This window comes from Cardiocondyla obscurior, linkage group LG23 (genome assembly GCF_019399895.1).
Source record: "Cardiocondyla obscurior isolate alpha-2009 linkage group LG23, Cobs3.1, whole genome shotgun sequence".
Taxonomy (NCBI): Eukaryota; Metazoa; Arthropoda; class Insecta; order Hymenoptera; family Formicidae; genus Cardiocondyla; species Cardiocondyla obscurior.
Window position 1 is genome coordinate 833,367 of NC_091886.1, and position 16,884 is coordinate 850,250.

The window sequence follows — 16,884 nt, forward strand, 5'->3', positions numbered from 1 at the left end:
GCGAATTCTTAAGAATAGAAATAACTTACCTCGGGCACATCATTGGAGAAGAAGGTGTTCGACCAGACCCACTCAAAATAGCCGCAGTACAAGATTTTCCAATACCGCAAAATTAGAAGAATATACGACAATTCTTAGGATTAGCCGGATACTACCGCCGCTTTATTAAAGATTTTTCAAAAATTGCGAGTCCACTATCTAATCTACTAAAAAAACGAGTCACTTTTAATTAAAATCAAGAAGCACAGGAAGCATTCAAAGAATTAAAGGAGCTATTATGCAAAGAACCAATTTTGCAGTTTCTTGATTTTCAAAAGGAATTTATCTTGACTACTGACGCATCTAATTACGCTATTGGAGGAATAATGAGCCAAGGAATATTAGGGCAAGATCTTCCTATAGCTTATGCCTCCAGAATATTAAATGGAGCAGAGAGAAATTATTCTTCAATAGAAAAAAAATTATTAGCCATCACATATTGCACAAATCATTTTCAGCCTTATTTATACGGAAAAAAAATTCATATTAGTAACGGATCATCAACCATTAACTTGGCTACATCGAGTAAAAGATCCTATATCAAGACTCATGCGTTGGCGACTTAAGCTTGAAGAATATGAATATAAAATTCAATATAAAGCAGGAAATTCAAACAAAAATGCTGACGCTCTTTCTCGAAATTCTGTTCAAAATATAACATATACTTCTCTTTTTCCAATAAAAAAAAAACTCCGCCTCGATTCAAATCAAACGTGGAATATTGTGGAAGAGAAAGAAGATGAACCAAGACCAAGGAAAGAGTCCTTTCAACAAAAACCATCCGAAGAATCTCTCACCTTCCCAGCAATAAAATCTGCTATTAAAAAAAGTCGCCTACTAATAAATGAGCGAAATGACAACTTAGTCATTTTCATAACAGTGGATGGTTTTCCATTCGACCAAGGCGCTCAAGAATTAAAAAACGCCAATCAAATACCGCCACTGGATTCATTAATGTTGGGACGAGCTCGAGTACTTCAATCAAGTCAATCTAAATACTTCATCATTGCCCATTCTGCTAAGAAACGATTAAACACATTATTGGATAAATTAATCATAGATGAATACTTTAAATCACTCCTGGATGTCATCAAGGAATTAAAATTACAATCATTTAGCATTCGACAAAATCCTAACTTAGATAATATTATCTAGGATGATGTCAAACAATATTTACAAAATATAAGTAAAGATCAATCAATAACTATAACAATATGTGAAGAAACAATAATAAAACCTTCTCTAAATTTACGACCATCTATAATTAAAGAAAATCACGAATCAACAACTGGTGGTCATAAAGGAATTATGTATAAATAAGTATGAATAAATCAATTGACACACTGGTTCCAAATGTATTAAATCACATATCTTTAATCAACTAACGTAAACTCAAGTTTGTATATTAAATCAACAAATAAATTATCTTTCAATATTATACAACAGTTATATTTCTAAGTCATCGTGTCATTCTTGATAGCAGCATTCAAAAGAAACAGAAATCAAATAAGAAAAATTAACACCTGTAAGATAAATAAATTAATTGGAAATTAAATAGAAATCTCTGAAAATAAATTAATAAAATAAACTTACAGTTCAAACGGGATCGCATAAATTATGCTCCAAATTTCGTCTCCATATAAATCGTGAAAATGGCGTCTTACTTTCCCAATAAAAATTCCATAGATTGTAGACGTCCAAGGACTGCAGACGTATGCTTCAGAAAATTTCGTCCTTCGTGATGAGAGTATGATGCAATCATTGAATGTCGTCCATTGACGACCCAAAGCAAGTAATAGTCTAATGAGACTATTTATCGTCCATGTGACGATCCAAAAGAATGGCACGTGCGGCCCCCGTGATGTCGTACAAGATGCCGACCCAAAGAAAGTATAGTCTAAAGAGACTATTTATCGTCCATACGACGATACCAAAGAATGGCACAAGCGGCCCCGTAATGTCGTACAAGATGCCGACCCAAAAGAGAGTATAGTCTAACAAGACTATTTATCGTCCATACGACGATCCCACAGAAAAATATCGGCCTTGCGCCGTCGTCACTAATGACGATCCAAAATAAAGAGTTTCTGTGCACTTCCGCAACTCAGAATCCGGCACTCGCCCAAAGAGAGTGAAATTTACGTATGCAGCTTATAACAATGATACCTGAAACTGAATTACTTGTATAAAACCGACTAAAATCAGAGAGCGATGTGCGCACAACTGCAACCGGCACGAGAGAGATTCACACATACATACGTTAGTGTTAGTTTCTCAAGCGACCAATAGTAGGAAGGAATTGAGAAACCTCCAATTAGCTTTTAGCGGTAGAAGCGCTGTCAGCGCGCTCGTTTTGAATCTTCGAGTCTCTTAACATTTCCCGCCCGCCTTCAACAAAGGATTTTGTTGAAGAATTTTTGTTAGCGTCCATGGGAAGAATGCAAACCTTGGTAATAGGGCGTTTAAATTCAGATGAAGCGGTCTTCAAGGTTACAACTCTGATAAGACCATCATTGCCAGGGTGTACTTGTGTAACTCGCGCCAAAGGCCATTTGCCTGGCGGATACCTTTCGTCTATCACGAGTACCATGGAGCCGACCTTTAGAACATGAGAGGGGTGATGCCATTTGGATTTAGCCTGGTAACGTTGGAGGCATTCAGTCGACCATCTTTTCCAAAATTTGTCAAGCAGTTGTTTCAACATTTGCCAACGAGTAAGGCGTGATGTGGGTTCCCTTGTCAAATCCGGTTCGGGTATTATTGCCAGAGAACCTCCAGTTAAAATATGCCCGGGTGTCAATGCAGATGAGTCCGTAATATCTTCGGTGATAGGGCACAAAGGTCTGGTGTTAAGCGTAGATTCGATTTGTATTAGAACCGTGGACATTTCTTCATAAGTTAATACGGTTTCTCCAAGAATTCTTTTCAGATAAAATTTAACCGATTTTACGGCCGCTTCCTACTTACCACCAAAATGTGGTGCAGCGGGAGGGTTGAATTTCCATTCAGTGCCGTTGTTTAATATAAGAGCAGCAATTTCCTTAAGTTCAGAGGATGTTGAGTCAAAAAGTCGTCTAAGTTCAGCGTTAGCGCCCACAAAATTCGTCCCACAGTCACTGTATAACGTCGAGCATATGCCACGACGACCGGTGAACCTTTTAAAGGCAGCTATAAATGCACTGCTGGAGTAATCAGTTACCAACTCGATATGGACTGCAGAGGTGGCCATGCAAACGAAGATGGCTATGTAACTCTTGTAAGTACGGGCCGCCCGTCCTTTCCAAGTTTTAAGACTGAAGGGCCCAGCATAGTCGAGTCCAGAGTTAGTAAAAGGCCGAGCCATAATGACTCGAGCGCAAGATAACTGGCCCATAAGTTGTTTGGCACGAAGTTCTCGATATCGGGTGCAACGGATACATTTTAAAATATGAGATCGTACAGCGGGTCGGCCATTCATAATCCAGTATTTTGTGCGTAGACAGCTTAATGTAAGTTGTGTCCCTCCGTGTAGCATTTTTAGATGCGCATCATGTATAATAAGAGAGGTAATTGGTGAGTCCTTCGGAAGAAGTAAAGAGTGTTTACATTCGTAGTCGATAGCCGCGTTATCAAGCCTGCTTCCTACCCGCAGTAAGCCGTCGCCGTCGATATAAGGCGTTAGTTTTAATAATGGATTAGAGTTAGGCAACGGAGCGTTTTTGAAAGTAAACATAATTCCTCTGAGAACTTTTCTCTTTGAACAAATCCGATTACCAAATTTCGGCTGTCATCAATTTCTATTGGTGTTAACGGGTAGTGAATAGGTGAAGTATTTGATGCTTTTCTTAACCTTTGAATAAATCTGCGACACGTGGCTATAATGCGAGTTAACTTTACAAAAGAAGAATATTTATTTAAAATATCCCAATAATGATGCGTAGGGACCGATGAGTGCAGAATAACCTTGGGCCTCTCTTCTAGATAAATATTTTCAGCAGCAGAAAATCTTTTACTAGGCCAAAATGCCTTTTCTTTATTTAACCATTGAGGACCTTTCCACCAGAGTTCTTTGTGACATAATTGTTCCGCTTCTATTCCTCGTGTCGCGTAGTCGGCTGGATTTTCTTTTCCAGAAACAAAATTCCAATAGGTATGAGGAAGTAATTCTTGGATTAATGCCACGCGGTTTTGTACATAATCTTTCCACCTCAAAGGAGGAGAATTTATCCAAGTAAGCGCTGTTGAAGAATCAGACCAGCAGAATGTCTCAGATACAGGTAAGTTAAGAGCTTTTAGGTCGAATCTTATTAAACAAGTCAATAGTAATGCAGCAGTTAATTCCAAACGTGGAATACTTAATTTTTTGATCGGTGTAACTTTGGTTTTAGCGTTAATTAGTTGCGTTAGAATTCTACCATGGTCAATTTGAATCCTGGCAAAAACGACTGCGGCCATGGCTTGTTTAGAAGAGTCTGCAAAACCATGCAATTCCAAAGTAATATTCTTCCGAATGTGATTAATTCAACGAGGTGCAGTCAATTTGTTAAGCTCGGTTAACTGAGTACGAAAATGCAGCCATTTTTCTAGTAAAGTTTTTGGTAGAGGTTCGTCTTATCCAGTCTTCAGACACCAAAGTTCTTGTAATAGAATTTTGGCAGTGATGAGGACTGGAGCACTTAACCCGAGAGGGTCATAAAGTTTTGCAATGTCAGATGCAATCAATCTCTTGGTATAATTTTGTGTGAGAGGTGCTTTTACCGAAAAACTGAATAGATCTGTTTCTGAGTTCCATATCAGTCCTAGGACCTTCTGAAAGGCCGGTTCTGGCTCTAATATAGTTGATACCTTTTCCTTTTGTTCGAGAAGAATTTCAAAACAGTTGCTCCGCCAATTTTGTAGAGGGAATCCACCTTTGTTGCACAATTGCGTTAATTGTTGTACGACCATTTTCGCTTCCTCTTTTGTTTCGGATCCGCCGAAAATGTCATCGACGTAACGACCGGTTGACATAGGTGTTATCGCTAATGAATAATTAGGGCCTTCATCATTTAAAAGTTGAAGTAAAGTGCGGAGAGCTAAAAATGAGGCGCAACAAAGCCCGTAGGTCACCGTAGTAAGCGCGTAGCTACAAGATTGTCCATTTTCGTCCTGCCAACAAATTCTTTGAAAATTCCTATCCTTTGGGTGTATTTTAATTTGACGGAACATTTTAATAATGTCTGTAGAAAACAATATTCTGTGCGTACAAATCCATAAGAGTATTTCCAAGATGTCTCGCTGCAGTTTTTCTCCGGTATACAGTAAATCATTTAAAGAAATATCATTGCTGGTTCGAGCGGAGCCATTAAACACTACACGAAGTTTCGTAGTAGTACTTTTCTCTCTTAGAACACCATGATGAGGTAAATAGTAATGCGGTGTAACCGATTCCTCTTGTGCGTTGAGTAGAACCATGTGGCCCAAATCTTGATACTCTTCTAAAAAACTCACATAAAGTTTATGATAAAAAAGGTCCCTTTTGAAACGACCGAGAATTCGTCTTAGACATGATAATGCGTTTTCCTTGGAATTGCCTAATAACGGAGGATCCAATTTTAATGGAAGTCGAACAATGTAGCGACCGGAAGGTTCACGAGAATAATTCTTCAGAAAATGTTGTTCTTGTATGTACTGAGTTGAATGAAATCTTTTCTTGTACCCAGAATTTGGAAATCAAATCTTTTAATTCAAGATCGGTAACGTAGCAATGAGCTCCTTTAATTGATGAAGTGATTACGTCGGTAGATATGGGCCCGGAGAGCACCCAACCAAAGATCGTGAGTTGTGCCATGGGGGAAAGAGTATCCTCTTTTTTTATTCCAGGTTGAATGACAGAATTGAAATTGTCAGCGTCAATTATTATATTAATGTTTCCCGGACTTGTAAAATCGGGGTCAGCGAGCTTGAGATTTGTTAAATGTGGCCAGTTCTCTTCTTTCTGTTTATATGCTGGTATAATCATAGTCAAACGCGGTAAAATATATGCATTAAGTTGACAGTTAACTGATGAATCGTAGATTGATTTCAATTGTATTGTAATCATGCCCTTAGTACGGCCAGAACGTGTACCGCCTATTCCAACAAGTTGTATTAAAGCGTGTTTCCGAATAAGTTTAGCATCATTCACTAATTTTTCTTCTATAAAAGATATTTCAGATCCCTGGTCCAGTAATAATCGAACGAGTAAATGTTCGCCGTTGCTTTTGATTAAGAGTGCTCGGCTGGTGGCTAAAAGTGTTACTGGTACTGAGCTCGCGACTTAGCTTGAATAATTAATACTGGAAATTGACAGCTCGGTTAAAGGTTGCGGGCTGGTCAGATCTTCTAGTCATTTGTTAGAGCGTACGTTATCGGATGTTTGCTCAGTTGCGATTGTTGAGCTTAGTTTTGTTCCTGCGTCATTGCAATGTAACGAGGTGTGATGCTTTTGTCCACACGTAAAGCATCTCCTGGTTGAACGGCATTTACTAGCCATATGAGCACCGAGACAATTAAAACATCTTTTTTTCTTGATCAAGAAGTCCTTTCTTTTACAAGAGTCCAATGCTACGTAACGCTCGCATTTTTGAAGTAGATGAGTTGCTCCACACAATAAGCATTTATTTGAAGTGCTATCGGAATTTGACGTTGCTGTATGAGCGACATTTCTAATAGGATGACGAGGATTAATTAAAAAGAAAGGGCGATGATTTTCCTTATTACGTACAAATGTAGTAGTATTTAAGTTCTCTAGTGCTCTTGCACGTCCGCCTAAGAACATTTGAAATCTTTTCATGTTAGGGTATTCTTCCGTGGCGCCCAAACTAATTTCCCAGTCTTTACGGGTTTTCGGGTCTAACAATCTTGTAATATGTTGAATCATAAAAGGATTCCAGTGCTGGACAGCACAATCGAGTGCACGTAACGCACCCAAAGATTCTAAAATTGTAGTAAGCGGTGTTCTTAATCCGTTGGCGATTTTTGTTTTAATTGGTTTAAGATTAGCGATACGATCGAGTTGAGCTGTAATTAAAAATCGTTTATTCTCATATCTTGCGCTAAGTAGTGTGCAGGCTATTTCAAAATTCTCAGTTGAAGCAGTCAAATTTCCGACTAGTCGCGCTGCCTCCCCTGTAAGGCAGGTTTTTAGATAATGTATCCGTTCAACATGAGTTAAATCTGAATTATTAATAATCATTGAATGAAAGAGATCTCTGAAGGATCTCCAAGTCTTGTAATCTCCTGCGAAATTCGGCAATTTTATTCGAGGTAGTGCACTGCGCGGCAGCATTGAATTTGTTGTTTCTTTGTCGGTGAGTATCGACGAGAATCTTGAAGTTTCCGGTTTGTCCAAATGAGTAATTAATTGTGACCTTGCAAAAATATAAAAGGCTTGACCTATCTCAATGTAACGCTCACGTACATAGTCATATACTTCAATAGATTCTTCTTTATATTTACAAAGCTCTTCATGTTCATTACAAAACTTCATCCAGTTTTGCTCAAGCAAAGAAATCTTAGTTAAAATGAGCTGACGACTCATGTGAATAATCTCTTGATTATTTAAATCTGCGGCCTCTTGTATCAAGTTGAATCTGGCCTTTTGCAATTCTACTCTTCCATTCAAAGAATTCATTTTAAAGGCGATAAACGAAAGAAACAAAGAAAAAACGAGTAGAAAAGGAAATGTTATCTTACGTAAAATAAATGAATAACCTGAAATAATTATGATTGTTATGGAAAACATAAAGAAATTTTCCGACAAATGAAAAACAAAACATAGAAAGTAAATTGTAAATAGTAAAGCCAAGAAAAGTACAAAATATCAAAATTATATGTGCTCGACTTGAGCAACAATTGATCCTTATGCAGTTAAGGAAAGGCATAGACCTATAAGTCTGGTAATAAAATAATATTCATTGAATTGTAATACATTTATAAGAAAAAATAAAAATTATTAAGAAAATGGCGTAACAACAATGCTTGTATTATATGTGTCTAAAGTAAGAAAAATAAAATTTTAAATATTAGATATCATATGCCTTAACTTGCGCAATAAGCAAAACTCAAAACAAATTAAATGATAAACACAAGACATAAAATAAAATCAAATAATAGTCCATTTCTAGTATGGCACGAAGACTTAGATCCGGGTCGAAGGACCAAAAATGTATGAATAAGTATAAAATAAATCAATTGACACACTGGTTCCAAATGAATTAAATCACATATCTTTAATCAACTAACGTAAACTCAAGTTTGTATATTAAATCAACAAATAAATTATCTTTCAATATTATACAACAGTTATATTTCTAAGTCATCGTGTCATTCTTGATAGCAGCATTCAAAAGAAACAGAAATCAAATAAGAAAAATTAACACCTGTAAGATAAATAAATTAATTGTAAATTGAATAGAAATCTTTGAAATTGAATTAATAAAATAAACTCACAGTTCAAACGGGATCGCATAAATTATGCTCCAAATTTCGTCTCCATATAAGTCGTGAAAATGGCGTCTTACTTTCTCAATAAAAATTCCATAGATTGTAGACGTCCAAGGACTGCAGACGTATGCTTCAGAAAATTTCGTCCTTCGTGATGAGAGTATGATGCAATCATTGAATGTCGTCCATTGACGACCCAAAGCAAGTAATAGTCTAATGAGACTATTTATCGTCCATGTGACGATCCAAAAGAATGGCACGTGCGGCCCCCGTGATGTCGTACAAGATGCCGACCCAAAGAAAGTATAGTCTAAAGAGACTATTTATCGTCCATACGACGATACCAAAGAATGGCACAAGCGGCCCCGTAATGTCGTACAAGATGCCGACCCAAAAGAGAGTATAGTCTAATAAGACTATTTATCGTCCATACGACGATCCCACAGAAAAGTATCGGCCTTGCGCCGTCGTCACTAATGACGATCCAAAATAAAGAGTTTCTGTGCACTTCCGCAACTCAGAATCCGGCACTCGCCCAAAGAGAGTGAAATTTACGTATGCAGCTTATAACAATGACACCTGAAACTGAATTACTTGTATAAAACCGACTAAAATCAGAGAGCGATGTGCGCACAACTGCAACCGGCACGAGAGAGATTCACACATACATACGTTAGTGTTAGTTTCTCAAGCGACCAATAGTAGGAAGGAATTGAGAAACCTCCAATTAGCTTTTAGCAGTAGGAGCGCTGTCAGCGCGCTTGTTTTGAATCTTCGAGTCTCTTAACAAATTACTAAGACATATTTAAGAATTAAACAAACTATCAATGGAATAATATGAAAAAAGATATACAGGAACACGTTGGAAGATGTCGAACTTGTCAAAAACAAAAATTAGTTCGGAAAAAAACACGTCAACCAATGATCCTAACAGACACACCTGGAAGAGCATTTGACAAAATTGCTCTTGATATTTTGGGACCATTTTAACCTACACCAAGAGGAAATTTATATATTTTAACAATGCAAGATCTTCTAACAAAATATTCCATCTACGCTCCAACCAACAATCTTACTGCAGAAACAACAGCTATTACATTCATCAATTATTTCATATGCCGGTTTGGCTGTCCTAAAAGTATTCTCACGGATCAAGGAACCAATTTTATGAGCCAACTCTTCAAACAAATAACAAAGAAGTTCAAAATAACACATTTTCGAACAATTTTCCATCATCCACAATCAAATGGCTCATTAGAAAGATCGCATATTGTATTAATTGAATATTTAAAATGCTTCATGAGTCAAGAAGAAAATTGGGATGATTTAATAGACAGAGCAAGTTTTTCTTATAATACTTCTGTCCATGAGGGAACAGGATACACTCCACACGAATTAATATATAAAGCAGCAGCACGAATACTCTTCGCCTTTTGCTCCGAAGTCGAATCCGAAACTTACGGGATTTATTTAGGCAATCTATTTCAAGATATTCGCAACCTACAACAGAAGGCTCAGCAGAACCTCATCAAAGCCAAGCAAAAATCCAAAATTTACTACGATCAACGAATAAATATTCAAACATTTAAAATAGGCGATTATGTAATGTTAACCCTAAAAGCACATTTGCATACTCAGAATGTTCGAAGAATATCACATAAGTATATTGCGTATATTCTCAGAACATTCGAAATACGTATTTTGATATTCTGAGTACATTATAAGAATGCTTCTATGTCCGCCTATTTTGATTAAAAGAATATACTCAAAATATCCATCAGTATCTTTGTTAAATGTTAATAGATTGTCTATAGTAAATTACGTAGTATATCATGTACGCACACACACATATGCATAACATGGTATATTTATTAGGTTAGGTTTAATTTATTACTAGGTTAGGTTAAATTAAATAAAATTAAATTGAAATTTAATGAATATATTACTTTATTATAAATTTTATATTGCATTTATATTGTTTCTTTTATGTATTAAAATTATAAATAACGAAAAATCCTATTACAATTCTTATGTTACATTTTCATTACAAAATCCTCAAAGAAGAACAAAACAGTCGTTCGTTTTACATTAATACCACCGGTGCGGACTCTGACACTCGAAAGTGACAGTCCCAGCACCCACCGGAGATATTAGTGTAAATCGAAAAACTAATTTATTCCATTTTCAAAACAATGTTTCCAAAACCAATAAAACAGTCGTTCGTTTTACATCAACATTTCTGGTGCGGACTCTGACACTCGAAAGTGACAGTCCCAGCACCCACCGGAGATATTAGTGTGAATCGAAAGACTAATTTATTCCATTTTCAAGATAATGTTTCCAAAACCAACAAAACAGTCGTTTGTTTTACACTAATATCACCGGTGCGGACTCTGCCACTCGAAAGTGACAGTCCCAGCACCCACCGGAGATATTAGTGTAAATCGAAAGACTAATTTATTTCATTTTCTTTCTTTCTCCAGACGTTCTTTGGCATGGGCCAACCATATTTTGATGGGACTTGAAATATCTTCGTCCGTGGCATTATCATGTAGTCTTCTTATTGCACCTACAAAAACACATAATGTTTATTTAAATTCTTATAAATAAATGTTAATCAAAGTACATTGTCAAAGTAAATTAATTTTACTCACACATAATTACTTTACAGATTTGTAATTGCGAGAATTTTTCTTTCTTTTTGGCTCCATACCAGCTGTAATTTGCTGCTAAATAATTTGAAAATACTTTTCTCATCAAATGGATACATGATGTTTTTATGTCGCGACATGTTACGCGAGACAATTGTTTAATCTGTAATATTAAATAATATTAGTACAAAATTTTAACTTTAGATTAAATTGATATTATTAGATAATCGTAATGGACTTACCAGTTGTTTTCTGTAGACTTCATTGTCTTGTAATTTATTTTCCATATCTTGGAGATCGTTTTCATTTTTTAACGGAAAATCGTGTGATACGTCAATATTTTCTTTGTCTTCGTTGTTATTAAATGGAAGTTTTTCCAGAATAAGCTTTTGATGCCTTTCAATAGCATTTATTTTTAATTCAATGGCCACCAATTTTTTTATTACAAATCGTTGAAAATTATCCGTTTCTGGAACACATAAAAGAGAAAAATAATCATAAATAAATCATTTTTAAATTAATATTCACTGAATTTTAAATTAATAAAAAATGTTTAGTTACATTAATTACCTTTGTTGTTAACAGAGACATTTGAAGACTGCGAAAGAAGAGATTTGCTATTTTGTATTAATACGTTTGGAGTATTTTGTTCATTTACAACAAATGATGCAACACATGTATCCAGGTTTTGTTCATTCAAATACAAATCTGAAAATTAATATTTCAATAAATACAAAGTTAAAGCGTTCTGTTGAATAATCTTTACAATTGTTAATGTATAACAAAATATTCAAATTAATAACTACAAATACGTGTTTTTTACCTTCTTCATTAATTACCAATACATTTGATGTCTCTGTTTCTGAACATATTGGCATATTTAAATAAGAATCGGATGTAGTAGATGTATGTGGCACATTTTCATTTTTGAGTATATCTGTAAATATAAATTTTAGTATTATACTATTTCTAACGCAATAACGTTGTTGAATAAAATAAAATTACTAGGCTCATGTATTTGTTTTTCAGGAATTTTTTTGTTTTGTTTTACTCCTTCTGAGAAATGGTGATCTGTAATTCATAAATTAACATTTAATTTTAACAATATTATTACATATGTATAATCTATTATCAATACTTTTTACCTATTTGCAAATTCTTGTTATTTTTGAACGGTGTAAGTCTATTTTCGGCAGTTTTGAAACGTTTGGTAGGAAATTGTGGAATGTCTGTCAATACCAGGTCGTCTGATAATTCGTCGTTACTTGAGTCGTTAAATGTTTTAGCTGCTCTGATTTTTCTTGACTTTTTCAAATTTTCTTGGACCTCACTTCCAGAATTAATATCAGATAATAATTCGGCATCTTTTAACTTTCTTCTTGCCAATTCGTAATTATCTAAAAAACACAATTTATTATATTAATAAAATAAGTAGGTACAATGCAAACAGTAAAAAATAATAAATAAAAAATAATTTTATACTATAGCTGTGTGCTACTTACTGTATGTTCCATAAATTTTTACAATGGGATGTTGCACCCACGTACATTTTGGATCTTCCATCAATTTAACAGCTTTATCGTAACGCTTGTTGTTTAAGGTTGTAAATGTTGGCCAGTAAGCTCCACTTAAGTCTGCATTAAACCATTTACTTGGTATAACTTGTAATCCATCTTCGAATTCTACGATTGCATATTTTTCACCCATTCTGCGTAGATAAATATCAATGTTTATTTGTCATTAAAAGTGTAGTAATGGAAAAACTGCATATGTTGAATTTTCGAGAGAAAACTTGACATATTTTTCAATAACATTTGTTAATGGTCAGCATTTCAAATCAGAGTAAGATTTCACAGAATAAATTCCAAGCAACGAAGATTAGCAAGGAGTAATAAACAAATCTTTTTTATCCAAAAATTGGTATCCGATAATGACAGGAATATTTTGTTTTGTACAGTGAGCCACATTTTCAATACATACTATAGCACCACAACTCAAACCACAGCAACTATCAGCAAGTGTTTTAGCTTTAAATGTTAATCCTTTGAATTTAACAACTTTATATTGTGGATTATTGCAATAATGTAAAAGAGGACCATCGGTATGTGATGACAATAAATTGTGTTCTGAATCCAATGAATCAATCGGTGCAGTATTTAAATTAATTTCTTCTTCCATGTATCTTTGTACAATTTGCTCTAAAGGTTTATCCGCTTTTCTCAGATAGTTTTTCAACACTTGCATGTAGTTTTCAAATTTAAAGGCACTAAAGTTGTCAAGAGATCCAAATTGTCTGACATCGTTCACAATATGTATGAGACTGTGAACATTGTGTGACACGTTGTACTTGTTATACAGTTTGACAAATGTTTTAATAAAAAACCGTATCAAATCTTGAACGTAATCTAGATATTCATAACGTATATTGTTTGAACATAAGATTCTTATAATGACGTGTAAAGTCATGAAATGAGTGCACAAGTTTTTTTTTAATATGCCTTTAAAAGCTATTGGTCCTGTATACAACAGTATTAACCTGAATTCTGTGGCTTTCCAAGGTTTTACATCTTCTATTCTTCGTGGTTTTCTGGCAAACTCTGTAGGTATCGATGATTTTATTTCAGTTGTTAAACGTGTCGATATTTCTTCAATTGCTCTATGTTGTAATCCACAATATAAATCTCCATCTAACCACATGTATATTAATTTGCGCATTATTCCCAAGCACACTAAGTGCATATAATCAAGCGGAACATTTGAAACAGGCTTGAAATAAGGTATTTGCAGTAAGCTGCATGTTAAGTTAGCTTTGTGAAAGCTATCATCTACTTTTTGAATAAAATCTTCATCCGCTCTTAGTGGCGCATCAATTTCTGGGAAACATAAACGATTTTGTACATATTCTCCTTCTGTACTGCACTTCGTGCAGCTTGAATATCCAGTATGTCCTTTAATACATAAAACAAAAGCTTTTGCTGGTGTATCACAAATTAAAGCTTTTATTCTGCATTGTATATTACGACCTTTAATATCAATTCCATTTGTGCATATTTCAGTTGTCTCTTTTACAAAATCTTTTAAAAAATCATTTACGTCTGCAGGTTTTTCATGACCATAATAAATTCCAATTGCAAATACATCACTGTACGAAAGAATTGAACCAAGTATGGGCCAGAATTGTTGTTTGGATGATTTTGAAATTGGTAATCCATCAATATTTACAGCTATGTTGATACTTCCAACATTTTCCTTGATACCGGTTAATATATTTAATATTCCTTTTTTTAATCCAAAATGACAGTAAGTGGAACCAAGCGTACTTTTTGATTTCTCAGAGTTTTCAATAGCGAACGTGCATCCGAAGGTAATAATAAAAAACATGAATGATTTTTTATTTTCTGAAGCAATGCTGTTAGAGCCTTATGCGAAATTTGATATTGTACTGCCCAGGTAGCAAGAATTTTTTTTATACCATCTTCTATTACATTTTCATTATCTGATTTTGTGTTAGTTTCTGAATGACAGAAATCGATAACGTTTTCCATCTCGTGAAATAAATCATTTTCTTTTTGTTTTATACTTGAATCTGTACAATTTTCCAGATGTGTTTCCATGTGTAAATCTTCTGTAGATTTACATTGAACATTATTATATAATGTTACACTTGAACTAAATAATGCATTTGAAACATTTTGTGATTCTTGTAGAATTAGTCTGTTCATATGTCGTTTAGACATAAATGCAATGTCTTTTCTTTTCCGTTTTTTATCCATTTTAAATTATCTTATTTCTGTTAACATAATAAACGTAAAAAAAAAAAAATATTCATTTACATATGCGCTGTATGTATGAGTATGTATACATTAATAGCCCACAAAAGTATTTAAACATCAACTATAAAACACTTTATTAATTATAATAAAAGTAGGAAAAGCGCCAAAAAAAACAGATTATATGACGAAGTATGGAAGTATATGCCAAAAAAATAGAACAGGTATTATAAAAGATACTAAATGTAAAAACAAAAGAGGATGTTCAAAAAGTAAAGAAAAGGAATCATATATTCGATTTGTAACAAAAGCAAAAAGAGCAACGCCAAAAATTTTAAAGAAATAACCCTATTGAATTCGGTATATAAAATATATGCAAGCATCTTTAACGAAAAAAAAGAAGTTATGAAAAAAGTTACACAAAACGTAATTCAGATTCAGAAAAGAGAGAGGAACGATTAATGCAGTATATGTAAGGACACAGTTAACAAAGAAGAAAAAAAAAGTTTTTGCATTCGTTGTACATATTAAGGCAGCTTTTGATAGGAAATATAGAAGCAAATTTAATACTATATTGAGAGAAATAAAAATAAGAAATATTTGAAGTAAAAAAGTTATGAAAGTATACAAAGAGACAAGAAATTTAATTAAAATAAGAAAAAAAATCAGAGAAACTTTGGACGAATTTCGGAGTGAGATAAAAATGCCCAAGAACCTGACGCTTTTTAATGTTTACTTCAAGAATCTCAAAAAGAAAATAAAGAGAATACAAACGGGGAAAATAGTAATAAAAAAAGATAAAATATACACAATAACATATGCAAATAATACGATTTAAATAAAGAAAAAAGTAAGAACAAAAACAAAAATAAAAGTACTAAAGTGTCAAAACGTAAAAATGTATATAAAAATGTAAAAAATGTAATCTCTCATGCAAATAAATATCGTACAAATCTGTATTTCGGTTGACAATGTCCGTGGTGCGTGGCAATAAATACAAAATCCAGCTCCAGCTCACGCTGCTCGTGCAGCACGTATGTGTGCTTATTACATGCTCGTTTAACCTGCAACATAAAAAACAAGAATTATTAAGAATTATTGTCACCGTACAAGGCAATGTGTAATCTCTCATGCAAATAAATATCTTACGAACCTGTATTTCTAGCGACAATGTGCGTGGATTGTACTGCAATTCCCCCCAGAACCTTACTTAACCTTAGTTTTAGCCGCACGAGCATAACTGCATAACAGAAAAATATCGATATGTGTATAAAAATATAGTATAATATTTATGGTAGAATCAGTAGTTCTCCAAATATTTTTCAACATAAATTTTTATTAATATTAATTTACAACTTTTTAACAATTATTTAGTTTGCAATATTTTAGGCGGCACCCTTTGAGTTGGGCGCCTTTCAAAATGCCGAGGACTTTCTATTTGTCCTGTCGGCGTTCGCGGTAGCTTATGTGAGGTTCAGTTAGTGTGACCAGGATTGGCCCCCACTTGTCGTCGCCAGGATATTTTAGTGGGAAGATCTCTGTTTCCTCCGTCTGCGTCGCTTCGTCTATTTTGAAGATCTCTGCCTGGATTCCAGTCTCAGCTGTAGATGGTTCTGCCTGGATTCCGGTCTCAGCTGAAGATGGCTCTGCCTGGATTCCGGTCTCAGCTGTAGATGGCTCTGCCTTGATTCCGGTCTCCTATTGAGTTCTCTGTTGAGGATCGTCTATCGGGATGAGTTTCCAGGGCAGGAGTTGGATTCCCTCGTCAAGTTTTCTTCTCGGTAGGATTTTTACTCGTCCTTTGAAGTTCTCGATGCTAAGTATCCTCGGAAGATTCTCCTTGTCGCTCTCCGGTGAAGAAGGCAGGAAGGCTGGAGTAATGATCTTCTTGACTCGCTTCCCTCTTCTTACTCTTTTACAAGAGAACTCGTTTATTTGGGGTTAAGACACTTTGCCTCGGGTGCTTCTGTATGTCAGCG

General features: G+C 34.7%; 4 protein-coding genes across 9 annotated transcripts; all 4 read right to left on the reverse strand.

Moving 5' to 3' along the window:
* Positions 1-1,411: 1,411 nt before the first annotated feature.
* Positions 1,412-10,023, reverse strand: LOC139111170 (uncharacterized). Of its 5 annotated transcripts, none has more exons than XM_070671293.1 (3): positions 8,491-10,023; positions 1,633-8,420; positions 1,412-1,562 (listed from the first exon to the last, which is right to left on the reverse strand). In XM_070671293.1, the coding sequence occupies exon 2, from the start codon at positions 7,781-7,783 to the stop codon at positions 6,386-6,388; it is 1,398 nt and encodes a 465-aa protein (XP_070527394.1). In that variant the 5' UTR covers positions 7,784-8,420; positions 8,491-10,023; the 3' UTR covers positions 1,412-1,562; positions 1,633-6,385. The 5 variants fall into 5 exon arrangements, with proteins under 5 accessions (XP_070527394.1, XP_070527397.1, XP_070527396.1 ...); XM_070671296.1 differs by having other exon boundaries at positions 1,633-2,882; positions 3,007-10,023; XM_070671295.1 differs by having other exon boundaries at positions 1,633-2,205; positions 2,299-10,023.
* LOC139111392 (uncharacterized) lies at positions 2,354-3,382 on the reverse strand. Its single transcript, XM_070671649.1, has 2 exons — positions 3,007-3,382; positions 2,354-2,949 (listed from the first exon to the last, which is right to left on the reverse strand). Exons 1-2 carry the CDS (start codon positions 3,380-3,382, stop codon positions 2,354-2,356), a joined length of 972 nt encoding a protein of 323 aa, XP_070527750.1.
* Positions 4,630-5,472, reverse strand: LOC139111393 (uncharacterized). Its single transcript, XM_070671650.1, has one exon. The coding sequence runs from the start codon at positions 5,470-5,472 to the stop codon at positions 4,630-4,632; it is 843 nt and encodes a 280-aa protein (XP_070527751.1).
* Positions 10,024-10,413: 390 nt separating the features above from the next.
* LOC139111169 (uncharacterized) lies at positions 10,414-16,884 on the reverse strand. 2 transcript variants are annotated; one of them, XM_070671291.1, is made up of 10 exons: positions 16,059-16,884; positions 15,856-15,969; positions 12,638-14,925; positions 12,281-12,532; positions 12,141-12,206; positions 11,959-12,072; positions 11,706-11,843; positions 11,378-11,604; positions 11,139-11,298; positions 10,414-11,053 (listed from the first exon to the last, which is right to left on the reverse strand). In XM_070671291.1, exons 3-10 carry the CDS (start codon positions 12,840-12,842, stop codon positions 10,947-10,949), a joined length of 1,269 nt encoding a protein of 422 aa, XP_070527392.1. In that variant the 5' UTR covers positions 12,843-14,925; positions 15,856-15,969; positions 16,059-16,884; the 3' UTR covers positions 10,414-10,946. The 2 variants fall into 2 exon arrangements, with proteins under 2 accessions (XP_070527392.1, XP_070527391.1); XM_070671290.1 differs by lacking the exons at positions 10,414-11,053; positions 11,139-11,298; positions 11,378-11,604; ... (2 more) ...; positions 12,141-12,206; positions 12,281-12,532 and having other exon boundaries at positions 12,842-14,925.